An 18,969-nucleotide genomic window follows, 5' to 3' on the forward strand; every position below is an offset into this window, starting at 1 on the left:
AACCCTACTAGGATGGAGTATTATTGGTTCTGGTAATCCTCACCTAGACAGAGAAGGTAACCAGAGTTACGTGCACAGGATCACAGTCAAAGAAATGCCCATACCATCAGCCACAGATGTACTTAAAGTCCTAGAGACTGACTTTAATGAGAGAAACTATGAGGATAAGTATGTATCACAGGATGATGTTCGCTTCATACAAATCCTCAGTGATACAATAAAACAAAGACCAGATGGGCACTATGAGATGCTGCTTCCCTTCAAGGGCAATGATCCACCAGCGCTTCCCAACAATAAGAAGCTAGCCACAGTCCGACTGCAACACCTGAAGAAAAGGCTAAAGGCTGATAAACAGTATCATGAACGTTACTGTTCCTTTATGAGAGACATTATCAGCAGTGGTGATGCAGAATTAGCCCCTCCTTTGTCTGAAGGCAAGACTGCATGGTACATCCCACACCATGGGGTATATCACCCGAAAAAACCAGCCAAGCTAAGAGTCGTCTTTGACTGTTCAGCAAAATTTCTCGGTGTCTCATTAAACGACACTCTTCTCACAGGTCCAGATATGATCAACTCATTGGTGGGGGTACTCTGTCGTTTCAGAAAGGAAAATGTAGCCATAATTTGTGATATCGAGAGAATGTTCCACCAGTTCTCTGTTTGTCCAGACATGCGCAACTATCTGAGATTTCTGTGGTGGCAGGATGGACAATTAGACAAAGAACCCAGAGAGTACAGAATGGCTGTACATCTATTCGGTGCCAGTTCATCCCCTGGATGTGCTAATTTCGGCCTGAAATATTTGGCACAACAGTACAGAGCAGACTATCCTAAGGCCTCAGAGTTTGTTGAACAGAACTTTTATGTAGACGATGGTCTAACTAGTGTCCCATCAGTTAAAGAGGCACAAGAACTCATCACCGAAACACAAGCACTTTGTAGACTTGGCGGTCTACATCTGCACAAGTTCAACTCAAACCAAAGTGATGCGCTTTCCCAGCTGGAACCCTCAGACAGAGCAGACACCACAGAACCGCTCGATCTCAAACCTGACACAACAGCTGAAGGCCATGTGCTCGGCATCCAGTGGTCAATCAAAAATGACACTTTCAGTTTCAAAATAAACACTAAGGACCAACCTCCTACTCGCCGGAGCATACTGTCAGTGATCTCATCCCTGTACGACCCACTAGGGTTCGTAGCTCCCTTCACCTTAAGAGGCAAAGGTATCCTACAGGAACTGTGTCGCAGAGGCATTGAATGGGATGACCCCCTTCCTGACAACTTACGCTCACGGTGGGAGGACTGGAAAGATGGGTTGGAAAGACTAACATCGGTTGCAGTGCCTAGATGTTACCACCCACCAGAACTAACAGACATTGTAAAGGTGGAACTGCACCACTTTTGTGATGCTAGTGATTTAGGATATGGTGCATGCTCCTATATTAGGTACCTCAGCAACGAGAAGGTCCACTGTAGTCTTGTTATGGCTAAGGCAAGAGTCGCACCTACCAAGGTCACAAGTATCCCACGATTAGAACTCTCAGCCGCAGTCACATCAGCCAGAATGAGCAGCATGCTAAAAGCAGAGCTTCAGATGTGCATTAATGAAGAGTTCTTTTGGACTGACTCCCAAGTAGTCTTAGCCTATATTAACAATGAGGCACGACGGTTCCACGTCTTCGTCGCCAACCGTGTTCAGTTAATTAGGCAAACTACAGATCCCAAACAGTGGCACTACATTGACACAGCTCAGAATCCTGCAGATTACGCCTCTAGAGGGCTCAGTGCATCAGAAATCATGTCAACGTGTTGGTTGTCTGGTCCAAAGTTTCTGTGGGAACATGACATTTCATATGCACCCAGCCCCTCAGCTGTGTTGTTAGTAGGGGATCCAGAAGTCAAAGCAGTCAAAGCTCTCACAACTCAAACAAGTGAACAAGACAATATCCTCAGCCGTTTGTCAAGGTTTTCAAGCTGGTCAATGCTCCTTAAAGTGGTTGCAAGGATAAAAAGATTGAGATCCAGCAAAGCCCAGTATGGAATCAATGATCCTATATCTCCTGAACCTCTAACTCCAAATCACCTCATATTGATGAAATCAAAGGTTGCACTGCCTCCACCAGGAAAGTTTGTGAAAGAGGACTTATATGCAAGGAAACGTTGGCGCAGAGTCCAGTATCTCACTGAGCAGTTTTGGAGTAGATGGAAAAGAGAGTACCTTCTGAACATATCTACGAGACAGAAATGGCACGTACCACGCCGAAATCTTAAAGTCAATGACATAGTCATTATCAAAGAAGACATGCTTCCCAGAAATCAGTGGCAACTGGCTCGAGTGGTTGAAGCACCAGAAGAAGATGACGGTTTGGTCCGCAGAGTCAAGCTTCAAGTTGGCGATCGAGGCTTAATAAAGAAGCAGGGAACAGCGCACAAACCTCACGTAGTTGAGCGACCTGTTCAAAAGCTTGTAGTTCTATTAGAAAATAACTAATTGATGTTTCAATCAATACTGTCACATCAGGCGTATTTTTGCGAAAGTTTATTGATGATGTATTTGAAATTGTGTTCGTTCTTGTAGTAATGTCCATATGTTACAGCTGGAAATCATGTAAAGAATGTTGTTTGTTATACATGATTTGGTGAGAGTGTAAAGGTCCAGTTTTGTTTATTGATCTAAGCCTGAACAGCTACGCGTAGTGTCCAGTAGAGGGCTCTGTTGTTTAGTTAGCGGCAAGCTGCACTTCCAGCTCAGACCGGTTTTGTGGTGCACATGTCCCAGTAGGCAGCTCTCAATGAAGCGTGAAGCAGCGTGATACCAGACTCTAGCGAAACGAACAATTTGCAGCCCTTGGAATGCGGAGCGAGTTTTCACGGTGCATTGGCGCACCTGGCGCACTGTTAGATTCTGAATGAATCTCAAAGTAAAAATTACTGCACCCGTCGAGGCTCTCTCTATTCCTTCCTTGGTCCGGGGGACTGCTACACACAAGCTGTTATTCTCAGTGTAGATTATGTTAAAAAAGTGTTGTATTATTCTTTATGTTTTACTTGCTTAACCGAAACTTCTGCTATCAAGAAATATTGATATAAACATTGTTAAGATTGGAGATCACACAAGTGTCTGTGCAGTTTAAAGAAACATACATAATATCATAACAAACATGATATATTGATAAAATAATGTATAATAGGAAATAATATGAGAACGTTGTGTGACTCTGAAACCATCTAACAGGCTTCAAAACCTTGTGATCATCAGTGTAATCTTAAAGACATTTGAAGATAAAAGCATATACAGTACTGCATATATCATAGATCAGATAATTACATTAGCTAAAATCAAAAGGTAGTGATGTTACAGTGCAAGCCGGTAATTAATGAGAGCAGCTGATGTGAGGCTATTTTAAGAAACTGCACCACAACAACTATAGCCTATAAAATGATGAAATTTAGATGATATAACAGACTGTCTGTTCTGCAGGGTCCTGGTCTGTACTATGTGGATGATAATGGGACGCGTCTGTCTGGCCACATGTTTTCCACCGGCTGTGGGAACAGCTACGCCTATGGTGTGGTGGACAGCGGTTACAGAGAAGACATGACAGTAGAAGAGGCGTATGAACTCGGCCGTCGGGGCATCGCTCACGCTACACACAGATGCCTACTCTGGTGGAGTGGTAAACAGTAAATATGCACAGAGAAACTTCCTGAAACTTATTTAAGTATTTTTTGTTTGTTTGAGGGTTTGTTTGTTTTGTTTTTTTTTTCAAGCCATTTGATGTTATAGCTAAAGGAATGACAATTCTGGTCTACCAGTTAGTAGATCAGTTCACTTTGATCTAGACTGTTGTCTGAATTATTGGATAGATCAGTAAGTACATTTGTGTTCCCTAGAGGATAAAGAACGTATGCAACCTTTCCTCACCCTATGTCATAGGGCTGGTCGATATGACCCAAAATTCATATCTCGATATTTTTTAGCTGGATAGCGATATACGATATATATCTCGATATTATTTTTTTTAAGCCATAAGGTAAGAACAAAAAGAGAGTTCTTAGTCACACTGTGTCCCAGATGTCACACAGGCACTTTTATTAACATACAGCGTAGATGTACATGAAGAAATTACTCAAAAATAAATTATCAGCATTTATTAAAAACAATGCTCCATAAATAAAAGAAAACAATGTTGGTTTTGTGTATAACAAAAAGCTCACAATTGTGCAGTCAAAATGTAAACTAACAGATGCTGAGCATAATAACAAAGACAGATTTCACAGCTGCTCTGTTCCCAAGTTCTGCTGCGTGACCGACAGCCTGGAGTTTGAAATCCTCTTTGTAACCGTGTCTCTTAACAGGTGCCATTTATGGTCCTTATACACACACAGTACGGTAATATTACATTGAAGCACTGTACGTATCACTCCGCAAGGCTCCAGCCTACGGTAGCCGTAATGCTCCGGCAATCCATCAAGCGGTGCAGCTCCGTAGCTCACCAAAGTCGACCTAAAACATTTATTGACAGATTGCTGAGCGCTGTGTACCACATAAAAACGGTTCGCGGTCAGTAAACACAACCAGAATTCATACATAAGGCACACTGTCGATTTTTGAGAAAATGAAAGAATTTTAGGCCGTGCATGTCGTTAGCGCGGTTAGCTCGCTAACACGTTGACGCCGTCCAGCCCCACGCACGGGGCGATCCGTGGTAACTCATTAATGGAGATTTGCCATGTCCATCTTGTCGTTGCCTGCAGGTGAAGCTATGGGGGAGGAGGAGTTGTGTTCAGTGAAGGAGAGGCGAGGCCGAGTAACGTTGCATAAAGACAAAAGTGGACGAAAGAGAGGCAAACTTGCGGCTCCACAAGTATAATTATAACGTAACATACATTATATCGATATAAATGATATTGTCACATCTTATATCTCGTATGAAAATATATCGATATTTTTAAAAAAACTCGATATATCGCCCAGCTTCGCCCAGTTTGTATCTATGTCAGATACAAACCACTAAAGTTTGTATCAGCCTTAGTGATATTTGGTATTTAGTGCTAATAGCCAAATATTACAAAGCTTTCTTAGTAAATAATACATAATTTATTCAGTGCTTAATTAAGTATTCTGATTCTTACAATAAAGGTACAACTAGTGAATGTAAGAATTTGATAATGTTAGTATTTAGCTCAAAGAGCCAAATGCAGTCTGACAAAGTCTTTCATTTCCTGTTGGCTTGTTCTTTTGTCTTAATTTGTCCTGTGATTAATTAAAATAAAAGTAAGTATCTAGTACTGATAAAAAATATATACAGTATACTGTATACTGCATGTACACAGTTTAATCAACTACACCTTGGCAAATATTCAAAGAATACAGGAAACCAGAACAGTGACCTTGAAGTATACAGTCACCTGTCAGTTTATTAGGTACATCTGTTTAGCTGTTTGTTAACACAGATATATATGTGTGTGTATAATAATTTAATAACACAGCTTGCTGCATTTAGGTATGTAGACATGTTCAAAATGACCTGCCGAAGTTCTAACTGATCATGAGAATGAGGAAGAAATGTGATTTAAATGACTCTGAACATGGCTTGGTGGCTGGAGTATTTCAGAAACTGCTGATGTGCTGGGATTTTACCATACAATCCTCTCTAAGGTTTACATAGAATGGTCAGAAAAAGTGAAAAAAAAAAAGTTAGCAGCAGCTGGGTAATATTGAGCTGATAGGAAGGCAGCAATAACTCAATCAACCACTTTTTAGAAACAGGGCATGCAGAAGAGCATTTCTGAAAGCACAGCGTTGTCAAACCTTGAAGCAGATAGGCTGTAGCAGCAGAAGATCACACCAGTTGTCACTCCTCTCAGCAAAGAACAAGAAACTGAGGCTGCAATTTACACAGGCTTGATGTAGTCTGCTCTAGCCCTACAGTCTTAGTCCCAATTTTTGCTGCAAAATTCAGATGGTGGGGTCACAATTTGGCACAAGCAACATGAAAGCATGGATCCATCCTGCCTTATGTCAACGGTTCAGGCTGCTTTAGATGCAGTAGTGTGGGGATATTTTCTTGGCACACTTTGGAGCGCTTAGCACAAACACACCAGCCTATCTGAGATTGGATGCTGAACATGTCCATCCCTTTATGCCCACGGTGTACCCATCTTTAAATGGCTGCTTAAAGTGGGATAATGCTCCATGTTTCAAAGCTCAAATCATCTCAAACTTATTTTGTTGTGCATGACAATAAGTTCACTGAACTCATATGACCTCCACAGTCATCAGATCTAAATCCAGTAGAGGAGCTTTGGGATTTGGTTGAACAGGAGATTGCAACAGGAACAGGATGTGCAGCTAACAAATTTCCACAACAATGTTTCCAGCAACCTGCTGAATCTGTGCCATGAAAAATTAATTAAAATATGTTTATCTGGAAGTTCTACTTCTGCTATCAACATTGCTGTTGTAGTTTTTAATTCAGAATAAATTTTTCTTAAATATGTCTCTGATTCTAATCTTTGTCCTCTCTGTCTTTTTCCTGACATCTAATATATCTAAAATAATTTTAAAAAACATATATTTGTGTTCGCGGTAAATCATGTATATTTTTTTGTCTTCACATTCATGTATGCAGGATAATGTGTTTATAAGTGTTCACCTGTGTTTGTGTGTTTTTGTAGTGTACCACATGCAGGAGGACGGCTGGATAAAAGTGTGTAAGGAGGACGTGTCCGACTTGATCCATCGCTACAGGAAGGGAATGTTCTGAGTTTTACTCCAATATCAGCAAACTATCATCATCATCATCATCATCATCCAGTGATGTGTGTCCAGTGTTATTATTGGTCATTGAGCTTTACATTTACGTACATACAAGAACATCTCAATGCTCTAGCCCTACAAGCTTATGCATTTTTGTATATTTTTTGTGGTTAAAAGACAAATGATTAAAGTTAACTTACTTACAGAACAACAGCTCCAAATAAAGAATTTTCTTCAATTGACTCTGTTATGTAATCATCAAGTTTCAGGTACAAACTTATGTTTTGTATAACAAAATATAAAAAATTATTTCTTTAAAAATAAAACATCATGAAATGCTAAAAATATATTACCAGGTGGAAGTTCTCATTTGCTTTCCATCAGCAGCAAAGTGAAGAATATGTCACAGCTAAATTAAGACCTTTATAATTAGCATAAATCTTCTTGGCCTTTTGTGCCATAATAAAGCACATAACATTGAAAAAGCTGTTAAAATAGTGCTGCTTTGCGATGTCGTCAGTTGCTGTGCAGATAGGGGACAACACATGAATACAGTGGGACTGTAAGGGATGAGAGGATATGTTCATGTCATATTCACACAGTGAAAGGTTTAAAAAATAAAATTCTGTTTTAATAAACTTACAGAAACATTTCCTGCAACACAAAAAAGAAAAATAAAGAAATGGAGCAGCTGAAAGTAAAAAACAAAAATGTTTACATATACAGAGCGCAGCAAGTTTATTCCACTTAAAAGCTGCTGAAGAAAATAATTAGAAATATGTTCTTGTGTAAAAATGCTTCCTTTCATTTATTAATAATGAGTAACTGGTTAATATTTAGTGAAAGTAGATGATTTTCACAAAACACATTTTGATGTTTGAAGAAGAAGCCCAGGTGTATTACTTACCCTGCCTTTGGACTTAAGACAGATTTTGCCGTTTTAATATCATGAGTTACTCTGATACTTTGGCTACAGTCACAGTAGGGTTAGAGAATGCCCTGTAACCAAAATTACTGCAAACACGTGTAACCAGTTTGAGGTCTCTCTGAAATTGAAATGGTTGCTTCAAAGACAGGGACCAGGTATGAGACCTCTCCTGGTCTGTTACCATCTTAAAAGTGACTTTGATGTCTAAACAGCAATAAAATGGTCACAAGTCAGTCTGCTATCAATTTTATGTTGAACCAAGTCAAGTTGGTACTTTGTTGTAATGTGTTTGCAGTATTATTGTGATTAGCTGTGATGAATTTAAAATCTGTTGCCTCCTCCATCAGAATCAGAATTCACCTCTGATGGACCACACCGAATGCAGCAGCATTCTAACAACAGCAGCTCAAAAATTACGGAGCAAGTGATGTACTCACAAAATAATTTAATATAAGGTTCTATGCATGTATTTCTCTCTGACAACAATGAGAGGACGCTGAAGAAGTACGACTGTGTTTATCATAAAAGAGTGAATTCTTCTAATAGAAATGACTGGGGACTGTGTGGTCCTAAGGTGGAGTGCAGGATTTATGCAGAGTTGATTTGCTGCAAACTGTTCAGCCATATAAACCAGCTGACGTGTGATGGGTAGTATTTTTTTTTTCTTTTTTCCCCCCCTTTCTTTTACCTTATGTCTAAATTTTATTTTGCCATGTTTATTATATTTTATTGCTGCTATTGTTCTTGTGTTATTGTAAGGTGACCTTGAGGGTCTTAAAGTCGACTATAAATAAAATGTATTATTATTATTATGTTCAGACATTGCAATTTACAGATTATTCTAACACAGTCATAGCTCACTCACGGCTACATTTCAATGTTATGTAATAGCAGCTGTTCGGGAAAGTAAAAGAAAGAAACATGACTGTTGCTCTGTGTGAACTGAGAAAAAAGGCAGAGATGTTTTTATTGTGCACCAGTCTCTGTGTAGAAATGTGACTAAAAGTCTTAAACACTGGAACCTGCTCTGCTCACGGTAAAAAGGAAAACAGTATACCTTTAGAACTTGCTTCACTATAATCAATCAATGTTTCAATAAAATAAATGAACAAAATCCCAGCATTATTCTAGAGTAGTGTTCTGTTGGGGCTCAGCTCTAAATACTCAGGATGAGGGCTGAGTAAACAGATGCAGGACGGAGCCCCAGTTTTTGCACTGTGCTGACAGATTTGAGCCATCTGACTTGTTCCAATAACATCACTGCCTCTCATTACAATAAAGAAGTATATCTAAAGCATAACTATAAAACTTACCTATAGCAAAAATAATAGATGCTGTTTGGAGTTAAATTTAGCAGAATTTGCAGTAAATTGCCTGCCACAAATCTCAGTAACTCCCATGTGTGGGATTCATTACATTGTTTCCTCAGTTGGAGAAATAAATAAAGGAGCAGAGGAGCTGCTCATCTGGGGAAACTGACTCAGAGGTACTGCAAAGTGTTGCCAATATTTCTGCTGCTAATAAATAAGACATTGATTATAATTACAGACCTTCCCCAGTCTAAAGGTTAGGGTCTGTCTATGTGTAATCATCTGAGACAGCAGAAAAATAATACAAATGAAAAATCAGAGAAATCAGTTATACACTACAAGGTTGTTGTGGTTGCATCGAGCTTGTCAACCTATTCTTCTTTCAGTGTGACTGAGGCCTAATAGATCTGTGATCAGTTAAAGTGTCGCCTGGTGAAAAACTCTTTTAACACTTAGACATAACTCATGTTTTAGATAAGTGTACAGTGTATGGAATCACAAAAAGACAGAAATTTGGATTATTGGGGACTTTATTGAAAGGCAAAAGTATAAAAGAGAATGAAACAGCAACACAATTTTACAAGTGATAATTCCAACACCACATGTGATCTGAACATCACTGTTTAACTCCTATGTGTTTACATAAGACAGAAAAGGCCCTTTAAAACCCCTAAATATGAACAGAAAGCATTTTCAAGAAAATATCACACAAGCCATCAGAAGCTCAATTTAAACTAAATCAGAAAACAAACCAAAGATCAACACTTTTTAGACTAAAAAGAGAAAAGCAACAACACAATTATTTTTTTTTTTTTTGAGAATAACCTCAAAGACATAAATTATAACCACCCTAGGTCACAAAATAGTTTTAAAGAAATGTACAAACAGTTTATGTACAAAATTTGGAAATCCACTGTGATCTGAGACTTTGGGCATGTGTTTATGGATGGCTAACATTGGTGTTATTTTATCCCTCTACTTGATATATATTTTAAAGAACTTAAGTTAAAAAACTAATTTAGAGATGTAGAAGAAAGCAAATGGAAAATATGTGTCTAAATCATTATTGATAAATCCTGCTAATCATAACAGTTCAGTGCCCATCCAACCATTTCCTGTCTGATTACTGAGAGCTGCAGAGGACTGGAGTCATTCCCAGTTTACCATCAGATTTAGAAAGTTAAAAAATAATTTACACTGATGAGTTCATGTGATTTAAAATCTATAATTTCCACAATGTGTTTTTTAATGTTGATGACTGATTTACAGAATTGTCCTGTTTGTTGACAAATCTAAAGAAATATATGATCATATTACCAAACTATAAGAGCATGTGTATGTAAAGGACAAGCATCTCTAATAATACATTTGTATTTTTTATCAACAGTGATTTAGTAATTTACTGATTTATGGAATACCCCAACACCAGAAATAGTAAGCTAAAAATATATATATTTATTTATTATTTATTTCCAATAAACAAAAATATTTTAGACTGCGGTCATGTGATTTTTAAAACATGTGGTACTTCCCCTCCATTGGTGTAATCCACCTTCCTAATTGGGAAGTATCAAAATAAGGTCACCATTTATGTTATACTTGTTAAATATCTGCCAATTCATCTTTAAATTTATTTCCCCCAAATTCAAAGTGATTAAAATTATTACAAATAATTTTAATTACTTTGAATTACTAATTCGAACTTCAAAAAAAAAATCAAGTAATTTAAAATTAGTTAATGGATGAATAAGTAAGTGCAACTAGTGCAAATTTATTTCCAAGTCTTAAGTTTGACGAATTAAAGAATTTAGTCCCACTTTATGAAGGAGAATCAAGTGACAATGTCTTTTTTTTTTTTACTGCAATATATCTCCATAAACCTGTAGAGACAAAAAAAAAAACCAACATTAAGATTTTATAAAACAATGATTTAGAATAAATATCTGCTACATATTTACAGAATCATTAACACATAAAAGAACTCTGGTTCAGTCAAATATTTGATTAGAAAACTTTGTGAGCATAAACATTTGTTTTAATCTGGCACAGTTTTATCATACATTAGTATATAATAAATAGTTCATTAATGTTGTGTTGTCACTGTTTGTACTTGTTAAAATGTTAATGTTTAACTGGCAAACAGATGTGAATTTTTCAGAAAAACGTCTTCCTTTTAACAATATAACTTACTATAACTTGACTTTTAGACACTTTTGATGAAAAGTAACTGAAAGTGTTGGTGCAGCTTTAATGTGTTGCAGCAGTTTACAGAAATAAAGAAACACTTCAACACATTTCAAGGCAGCTTTGTTTAAAGTGAAGTAACTCACTGAATGGAAGTTTGTTTGTCATTTAGGCATTAGTTGGAGGATTCAGAGGCTTCACAACCGCAGGATCCTTCATAGCTGTAAAAGGCCAGAAACACATTGTTAGTCCACATCCTGTCTGAACTGGGACTTGTTCAGAAACAGTCCTGAAAAAGTTATTTACCATAAAATACAGAAAAATACTTTGTGGTCTACAGAATGTATATGATATAAGACAAGACAGACACTAGTTTTACTTACGAGGCTGGGAGCATTTGCCTGAAATAAAAGAGAAAATAAAGATAATTTACACTCTTATAGTTAGAATATTGTCATATTATAATGTAATCCATATTTCCATGACACTGTGCCTTGTGCTGCTTATACACTTTTGTATAAGAGCATTAACTAAAAAAAATGGGTTTTTTTTCCAGTTTTTGTCTCTCACTTGTTTTCTTTTTGTAGACAATGAATCCAATCACAGCGCCGAGGACAACAACCACAACAACAATGGCAATGATCATGATGAGGTAACTTTCTGTAGATAAGAAACAAATCAAAACCCAAAGCAGTTTAGAAGAGAACACCATTTTTCCAACTAGATAAAAATACTGGAAAAAATATAAATAAAATAAAAGACTGAAATAGGCTGCAAACTTTGTCTCTAAAAGCAAAAAAAATAAAGAAATGTTCCGTTCATAATTTTTATGGACAGGATTTCTAGGCGCAGCCAAGTGGCGGAGGGGTTTCGCTTTGGTGGCCTCAGAATCTCATCTCTGCTTTTTGCAGATGATGTGGTTCTGTTGGCTTCATCGGGTGGGGGCCTCCAGCTCGCACTGGAACGGTTCGCAGCCGAGTGTGAAGCAGCGGGAATGAGGATCAGCACCTCCAAATCTGAGGCCATGGTTCTCAGCCGGAAAAGGGTGGAGTGCCCACTCCGGGTCGGGGATGAGTTCCTGCCCCAAGTGGAGGAGTTCAAGTATCTCGGGGTCTTGGGAGTGATGGGAGAAGGGAGCCGGAGATCGACAGACGGATTGGGGCTGCAGCTGCAGTAATGCAGACGCTGCACCGGTCCGTCGTGGTGAAGAGGGAGCTGAGTGTAAAAGCGAAGCTCTCAATTTACGGTCGATCTACGTCCCTACCCTCACCTATGGCCACGAGCTGTGGGTAGTGACCGAAAGAACGAGATCGCGGATACAAGCGGCAGAAATGGGCTTCCTCCGAAGGGTGGCTGGCCTCTCCCTTAGAGATAGGGTGAGAAATTCGGCCATCCGGGAGGGGCTCAGAGTAGAGCAGCTGCTGCTCCACATCGAAAGGAGCCAGCTGAGGTGGTTCAGGCATCTGACAAGGATGCCCCCTGGGCGCCTCCTGGGTGAGGTGTTCCAGGCATGTCCCACCGGGAGGAGGCCCCGGGGCAGACCCAGGACACGCTGGAGAGATTATATCTCTCGGCTGGCCTGGGAACGCCTTGGTGTTAGCTTGTCCCCCGGATAAGCTGGAGGAGGTGGCTGGGGAGAGGGAGGTCTGGGCCTCTTTGCTTAGGCTGCTGCCCCCGCGACCCGGCCTCGGATAAAGCGGATGAAGATGGATGGATGTTTAAATACAAAACTCAACAAAAAAGTATGTTGATCAGGTTCTGTATTCATCAAAGCTCAGTAAACAGTGAATGGACAACAATGAATAGCTGTGCTGGATAATAATATCTGCATTACAGCACTTTCAAAACATTTAATTGTAAAAATATTTTTAGGAAGTTAGCACTGACACAATGATCCAAGATTGGACATATGTATATTTGTGTAATATATCAGTGTTATAGACTGAAGAAGAACTTAACTAACAGATAAAACCACAAGAACCGCAGGACTCTTAAAATAAAGTAACTTTAATCACTTCTGATTTCAGTCTTACTTTCATTGGTCTTGATCTTTGATTTGTCGAGTTTGGTGACGATGTCCTCGTTCATACCAGACAGCTGAAACACACAGTCATACTTTTTCCAGTCTTCAGGTTTGATAGATGAAACATCCAGATGCACACTCATCTGGAAGGTCCCATCATTGTTAGTGATGATCTCTCCTTTGTCCACACCCTCATGCAGCTCCATTCCAGCTTTCTTCCAGACCATCTCAGCTTTGTTAGGATGGAAACCTGTAGCGTGGCAGGTGACCGGAGAGGAGGAAGTCTTCTGGAGGAGAGACACTGAGGGAAGAACTGGGCAGAAGAGCAACAGTTTTTAGTTCATTAACTGCATACTATTATTGTTTCTGTTTAATGTAACTTAGTTTGAATGCCTTTGTTACATAAATTAATGTATACAGAATCAAAAATGTAATTAAGAAAATGCAGTAAAGAGATAAGCGATAACTCTTTATTGTCATTGCACATTCACACCTAGTACAATAGCACAACAAAATTGGAAACTGTCCCACGACACAAAAAAGAGACACAAAAGAAGTGAATAGTCATAAAGCACCGTGTAAAGTTTTTGAAAAGACAAGATAAACAAAGGAAATGAGGCAGGCAAAAAAATGGAAAAGAACAAAGATTTAAATGGAGATTATACATGAGAGTTCAACAGACAGGAACAGAGTGATGAGGTAAAATCAGAAAAATGGACAACTTGAAAACTGAAAGAAAGTAGGATGCTCATTGCCATGACATTGTAAATATAAAACGGAGATTTTTTGCCTATTACACTAATCTGGTCATGTGATTTTTTACCTGTTCTCATCAGAGAACTACTCCCGTAGCTCACATACTTCTTTAGCCAGTCAGGACAAATTGTGCTGACGTAGTTCTTCTCAGATATTGCAAAACCGTTAGTGTCCCACTTCTGTTTGGTGATGACAGCCTGTTGTTTTGCAGCAGTCCAATGCGTTGTAGGAAGGTCAAGGGATATGAAATCTTCTCCATCATAGCCATACTGGTAATACCCACCGAGCTCCTTAGTCTCATCATCCCATTCACAGCCATACATGAGCTGAAAAATGTGGACACCTGAAGGAGAGAGTTAGATTGGAAATAACAACATTAAAATAGTACACATGGAAAATCATCTATTAACATTTAATATCACATAAAACACACACTATTCCACTGACAACAAAACAGATGATCTAGACAGCTTGCTGTGACAGCCTTAAAAATCCCTCTAGAAATTTTTAATTTGGGACAAATCACTTCACATTACAAAATTAAGGTTACGTAAGGTGGCGTGAGCATAAATCTACAAAAGCTGAACAAACAGTCAATATCATGATATTTAGTTTTAAAGTGAAGAAATGTGTTGACTTAAAGAGGATATGAAACAGCTCATTTCACACAAAATTAAGAGTGTTGTGATTTATTCTGGGAGAAGTTTGATTCAAAGTGATTCTTGTTTATAGTAATTTTTCGGCTCGCTCTCATGTGGTTGCTACATCACTCATTATGTCACCAGGTCGGCTGGTGCTTCCAGGAGTGCAGCACTAGAGGTGAGCTTGTCAAAAACAGGAAAATGGTGGAAGATGAAGCCGACAGGTGTTTTAATGCCCCGTCCACACACCTTACAGCACACTCTTTGGAGCCAGTGAGGAGGAGAGAGTTTAACAGAAACAAGCAGCGCGGTTATTCTCAGCGCAGTGATTCGCTCTCGCTGAGAGCGCAGGCCGTGAGAATCATACAGACTCCGACATTCAAACTTCATTTTCCAGCTTTTATTAATAATAATTAATTAGTGCTTGTAGTGATCAAAGAGAGGTGGAGTGGAGGATGGATGTAGTCTTAAAAACAACAGAAGAAAAGATGGATGCGCACCAACCAGAGCTCGTATAAGGATTTTAACCATGAATTAAAAAGTTTGAAGAACTATGAAGAAGTGACACGTTTAAAAAAAAAAACGGTAAATGTTAACACTAGGTTCTCTTTCACCTGGAGATATTCAGTTGATCTCTGTAAGTAATCAGATTACTGCAGGTTAAATCTCTCATGGCTGCGTGTGAACAAAGTCAGCAGTGATTGGCTGTCACATTTATGCTTTTAGGGTAGCGCCCCCTGTGTGCCTGACGATTTAATCCTTAGATGCACACGTGGAGTCAAAAATGACCCCACGGGTTATTTTTCAAAATCTTTAAAATGAAAAGTTGAAAGATATTCACATTCCAGATATTCCTCATAAAACATATTTGTGACATGAGGCCTTTTGCATTTTTATTTTTTCATTCATTTTAAGAAATTGCAGTTTTTGTATCACTACCCCACTCTTCCACAAGTGGAGTCAAAAATTAATCCAATCAGTTCCTGTGGAATCTTCTATGAACCTTTAATTTTTATCAACTCTGACTGTCCCACTTACACATCTGATCTCAGCAGTCTCACCACGCAGGAGGTCCTTTTTACAACGCAACATACATGTAAGTATTATCTCCATTTATGAACTTAGTTTTCATTGACACATTATAAAGTGTGATCAAATGTGTGATCAGATTAGCCTACTTTGTTGTTAGCTAGCAGTTTTGCATTTAGGTAGGCAACACAGTATTGTGTTAGCTGACAGTAGCTAACAGTGTTGTTGGCTAACACACAGACACACACACTTTGTACTTGACCTAGCAAAGTCAAAGGTATATTAGCTAGTTTTTTTTTACATGATTTATAGTTTTCTCTGCAATTCAAAAATTAGCCTTTCTAATGTTTTTTTTTTTTTAATTTATTTATCTAAAGTAACGTGGCTGCTAGGAGGCCAACTATGATCCCTCTGGACCTTGCGCTAAAAATGATGCAGGACAGATCGGATGAAGAGCCCACTGGAGGCACTGACTCAGAATCTGACATCTCAGATATAGAGGACCCAGACTGTTGTCCCTCCACTGAACAAGGCCAATCAGACACAGAGTCCTCTGATCAGTCCTCTGAAGAGGAAATGGACATTGTGTCCAACAGAATGAACTGCAAGAGCTCTTACTGGGCAGAGTTACCTCCCAGCCAGGCTAAAACACCAAGCAACAATATTGTGAATAGTCGGCCAGGGCCTGCACCTGGGTTTAGTGCTATCTCCCCAATAGATACATGGAAGCTCCTCATGTCTGATAATATAATACAAGAGCTGCTGACATGCACAAACATGGAGGGATGAAGAGTAGCTACAGACAGGGGAAAAGAATGGAAAAATATAACCAAACATGAGCTCATGGCCTTCATTAGACTGACTATTCTTGGAAGTGAGAAAAACTAAGATATTCCAGTTATACAATGAATGTATCATCTTAGCCAAAATGAGAGAAATGTCGTTAGTTTATTGCAAAAACACATTGATTATGTGGAAGAGTGGGGTAGTGATACAAAAACTGTGGTCATGACATCACTCATTACGTCACCAGGTTGGCTAGTTGGGCAGCGCTCCTAGGAGTGCAGCACTAGAGGCGAGCTCATCAAAAACTATAAAATGGAGGAAGAGGCGAGCTCATCAAAAACTATAAAATGGAGGAAGATGAAGCCGACAGCTGTTTTGATGCTCCGCCCACACACCTTATAGCTCACGCTTTGGAGCCAGTGAGGAGGAGAGAGAGTGACCACAGGAAACAGCTGAGAGGATCAACAGGTGGAGCGAGCAGGTGAGGAGAGGGCGAGCGACACCACCTGACGCGCGGACGCTGCAGGGAGACGGCGAGCGAGTCGAGCTGCTGTCAGGAAGCTGCTGTGGATCCAGCAGGCGCTGACGGTCTGACATCTGAACGTCACAAAGTCGTCTCTAACCCGTCGCCTCCTTTTCTTTCTGAAGTCTGAAGGTTAGAAAACGAGCAGCTGCACCACCGCGACTCAGAGGTGAACTACACCGACTCAACCTGACAAAGATCATTCACTGATCAACAGTTAGCGTCCAGTTTGTTTCTGCTCTCATTGTAGCTGCAGAACAACGATGACGCTGGACTCAGTTATTGATGAAACACAATCAGGCTTCAGGCACAAACACACAACAGAGTCAGACTAGTTTGAGATCATCTGATTATCCAGAGATGCTGAACAGCAATGATTCATCCTGTTTTTAGACTTCAACACAGCCTTTGATACACGGAGCCTCGTTTCATCTTTCAGCCTTTAAACTAATTTAGTTTCAGTAATTATTTCTCTACATCAGTCAAAACTCTACACAAACAGTAGCAGCTGCAATAAACTGATGGCTGCTACATCCACAGATTTAACCTGCACGGAGGAAGAAGACGAGGCGGCTCCGCCTCTCTGCACCTCTTCCTGTTAGTGTTTTATCAGACGTGTAAAACCAGGTGATGTTTAACCCAAAAAACTCACAGCGACTAAATCCTCAAGTAAACAACTTTAATCAACTTTCCCTCGTACAAAATAAATGAGACGAACTGAATTAAAAATACTGAGGCTCATCTCCAAACTCATCCACAGTACAGACATAATTACATGATCACAGCCCCGTGGTATCGTCTAGGCCAACATTCGCCACTTTTCCAATTTGTCTGGTTAAGAAATGATGTAAAAATCGCCTTTTAATAAATCAGGACGCAGTAAAGGTTGGAGAAAACCCCGCCAGGACACCATATTTAGCGCCAACAGGTGGTGTTTGAAAGCCTTCATGTGAGCAGCGAAAAAAACGACATTTCTGGCGGGGTCATTGAACGCTGCATTAGACATCGCGGCTGTGCGCGACATTTAAGAGCTGAGGGAAAAACAGCGCTCTTGCTCGGTCACTGAGCTGCTTTACCCGGCGCTCAGTGACAGCTGTGAGGCGTTTTCTTAAACTATGCGGGGCCTCCTCATGTTTCTCATCCACTGTAGTTAAACTCCGATCAAAGAAGAAGGAGCGCAGACACCAACTCATCCCTCAGTCCGGTAAAGTGATCGCTTAAGTTTGCCTGTTTGATCACCAGCAGCACTGACTAACAATGGGCTGCGAGGCCGTTCCTCAACTCTCTGTACGTGTTACTCAGGGCCACTGATCAATGATCGTGACAGTTTGCGTGTTTATAATCAGACACTGACCTCGCGGCCCGTTGTTAGTCGGCGGTGTTAGCATCAGTCATTATGCAGATGTCCTGTTTCAACGTTGGGGAAACCTGCAGTCAGCTGAGGCTGAAGAAGTCACTTAGATGAGAGATTAAACGTTTCTCCCGCTGAAAACAGGACGTCCAGATGAACAGCATCAACGTTTTGGGACGTCTCCGTTTGTTTCTCAAAGTTTGTTCGGCTCTAAAACGCTGTTTTCCTCCACGCTGAAATGTTGCGCTGCCGCGTGACGCACAACGTGACGTTCAATGACCGAAAAACTCCGTCGTTTTTTTCACCGCTCATAAGGAGGAGTCCTGCTGTGGTTTTCGTTTATTTTTAGGGCGTCCTGATTTACTAAACAGCGATTTTTACATCATTTCTTTACCAGAGGGGTTGGAAAAGTGGCAATTTTAGCCTGTGTGGCTCGTAACTCTATATGTTGACATAAAGAAAATATCTGATGATGCACTGAGGTGTTTCTCGTGGCTTTGAGAGCAGCGACGTTATAAAAAAAGGCCTCATATCATCCTCATCTGCAGACTGTCTGCTCTCACCACAGCATCAGCGGCACTCACAGATCTCTGTGCTGCACATCCAATAATATCATCAGTGTGAATGTTTCAATGTTTTTAGAGGAAAAACTTGATCTGGTCACAACGC

At 39.8% G+C, this 18,969-nt stretch overlaps 2 protein-coding genes across 6 annotated transcripts in view; one reads left to right on the forward strand and one right to left on the reverse strand.

Moving 5' to 3' along the window:
• The window catches only part of psmb8a (proteasome 20S subunit beta 8A), a 28,520-nt gene extending 21,404 nt beyond the window's left edge, over window positions 1-7,116 (forward strand). The window contains exons 5-6 of one of the 3 annotated variants that reach the window (XM_040041228.1): window positions 3,488-3,690; window positions 6,688-7,116. In XM_040041228.1, coding sequence (XP_039897162.1) covers window positions 3,488-3,690; window positions 6,688-6,727 — 243 coding nt within the window. In that variant the 3' untranslated portion in view covers window positions 6,728-7,116. Of the gene's footprint in view, window positions 1-3,483; window positions 3,691-6,687 lie in introns of all 3 variants that reach the window. The other 2 variants (XM_040041227.1, XM_040041224.1) reach the window with 2 other exon arrangements.
• Window positions 7,117-9,519: 2,403 nt separating this feature from the next.
• LOC120739450 (BOLA class I histocompatibility antigen, alpha chain BL3-7-like) overlaps window positions 9,520-18,969 on the reverse strand; it is a 34,079-nt gene continuing 24,629 nt past the window's right edge. Inside the window, exons 3-8 of one of the 3 annotated variants that reach the window (XM_040041209.1) lie at window positions 14,038-14,313; window positions 13,225-13,527; window positions 11,762-11,851; window positions 11,575-11,592; window positions 11,338-11,412; window positions 9,520-10,887 (exon numbers count right to left, since the gene is read on the reverse strand). In XM_040041209.1, the coding sequence (XP_039897143.1) occupies window positions 11,360-11,412; window positions 11,575-11,592; window positions 11,762-11,851; window positions 13,225-13,527; window positions 14,038-14,313 (740 nt within the window). In that variant the 3' untranslated portion in view covers window positions 9,520-10,887; window positions 11,338-11,359. Of the gene's footprint in view, window positions 10,888-11,337; window positions 11,413-11,574; window positions 11,593-11,761; window positions 11,860-13,223; window positions 13,528-14,037; window positions 14,314-18,969 lie in introns of all 3 variants that reach the window. The other 2 variants (XM_040041208.1, XM_040041205.1) reach the window with 2 other exon arrangements.

Source organism: Simochromis diagramma, unplaced genomic scaffold, assembly GCF_900408965.1.
Source record: "Simochromis diagramma unplaced genomic scaffold, fSimDia1.1 OVJJ01000536.1, whole genome shotgun sequence".
Taxonomy (NCBI): domain Eukaryota; kingdom Metazoa; phylum Chordata; class Actinopteri; order Cichliformes; family Cichlidae; genus Simochromis; species Simochromis diagramma.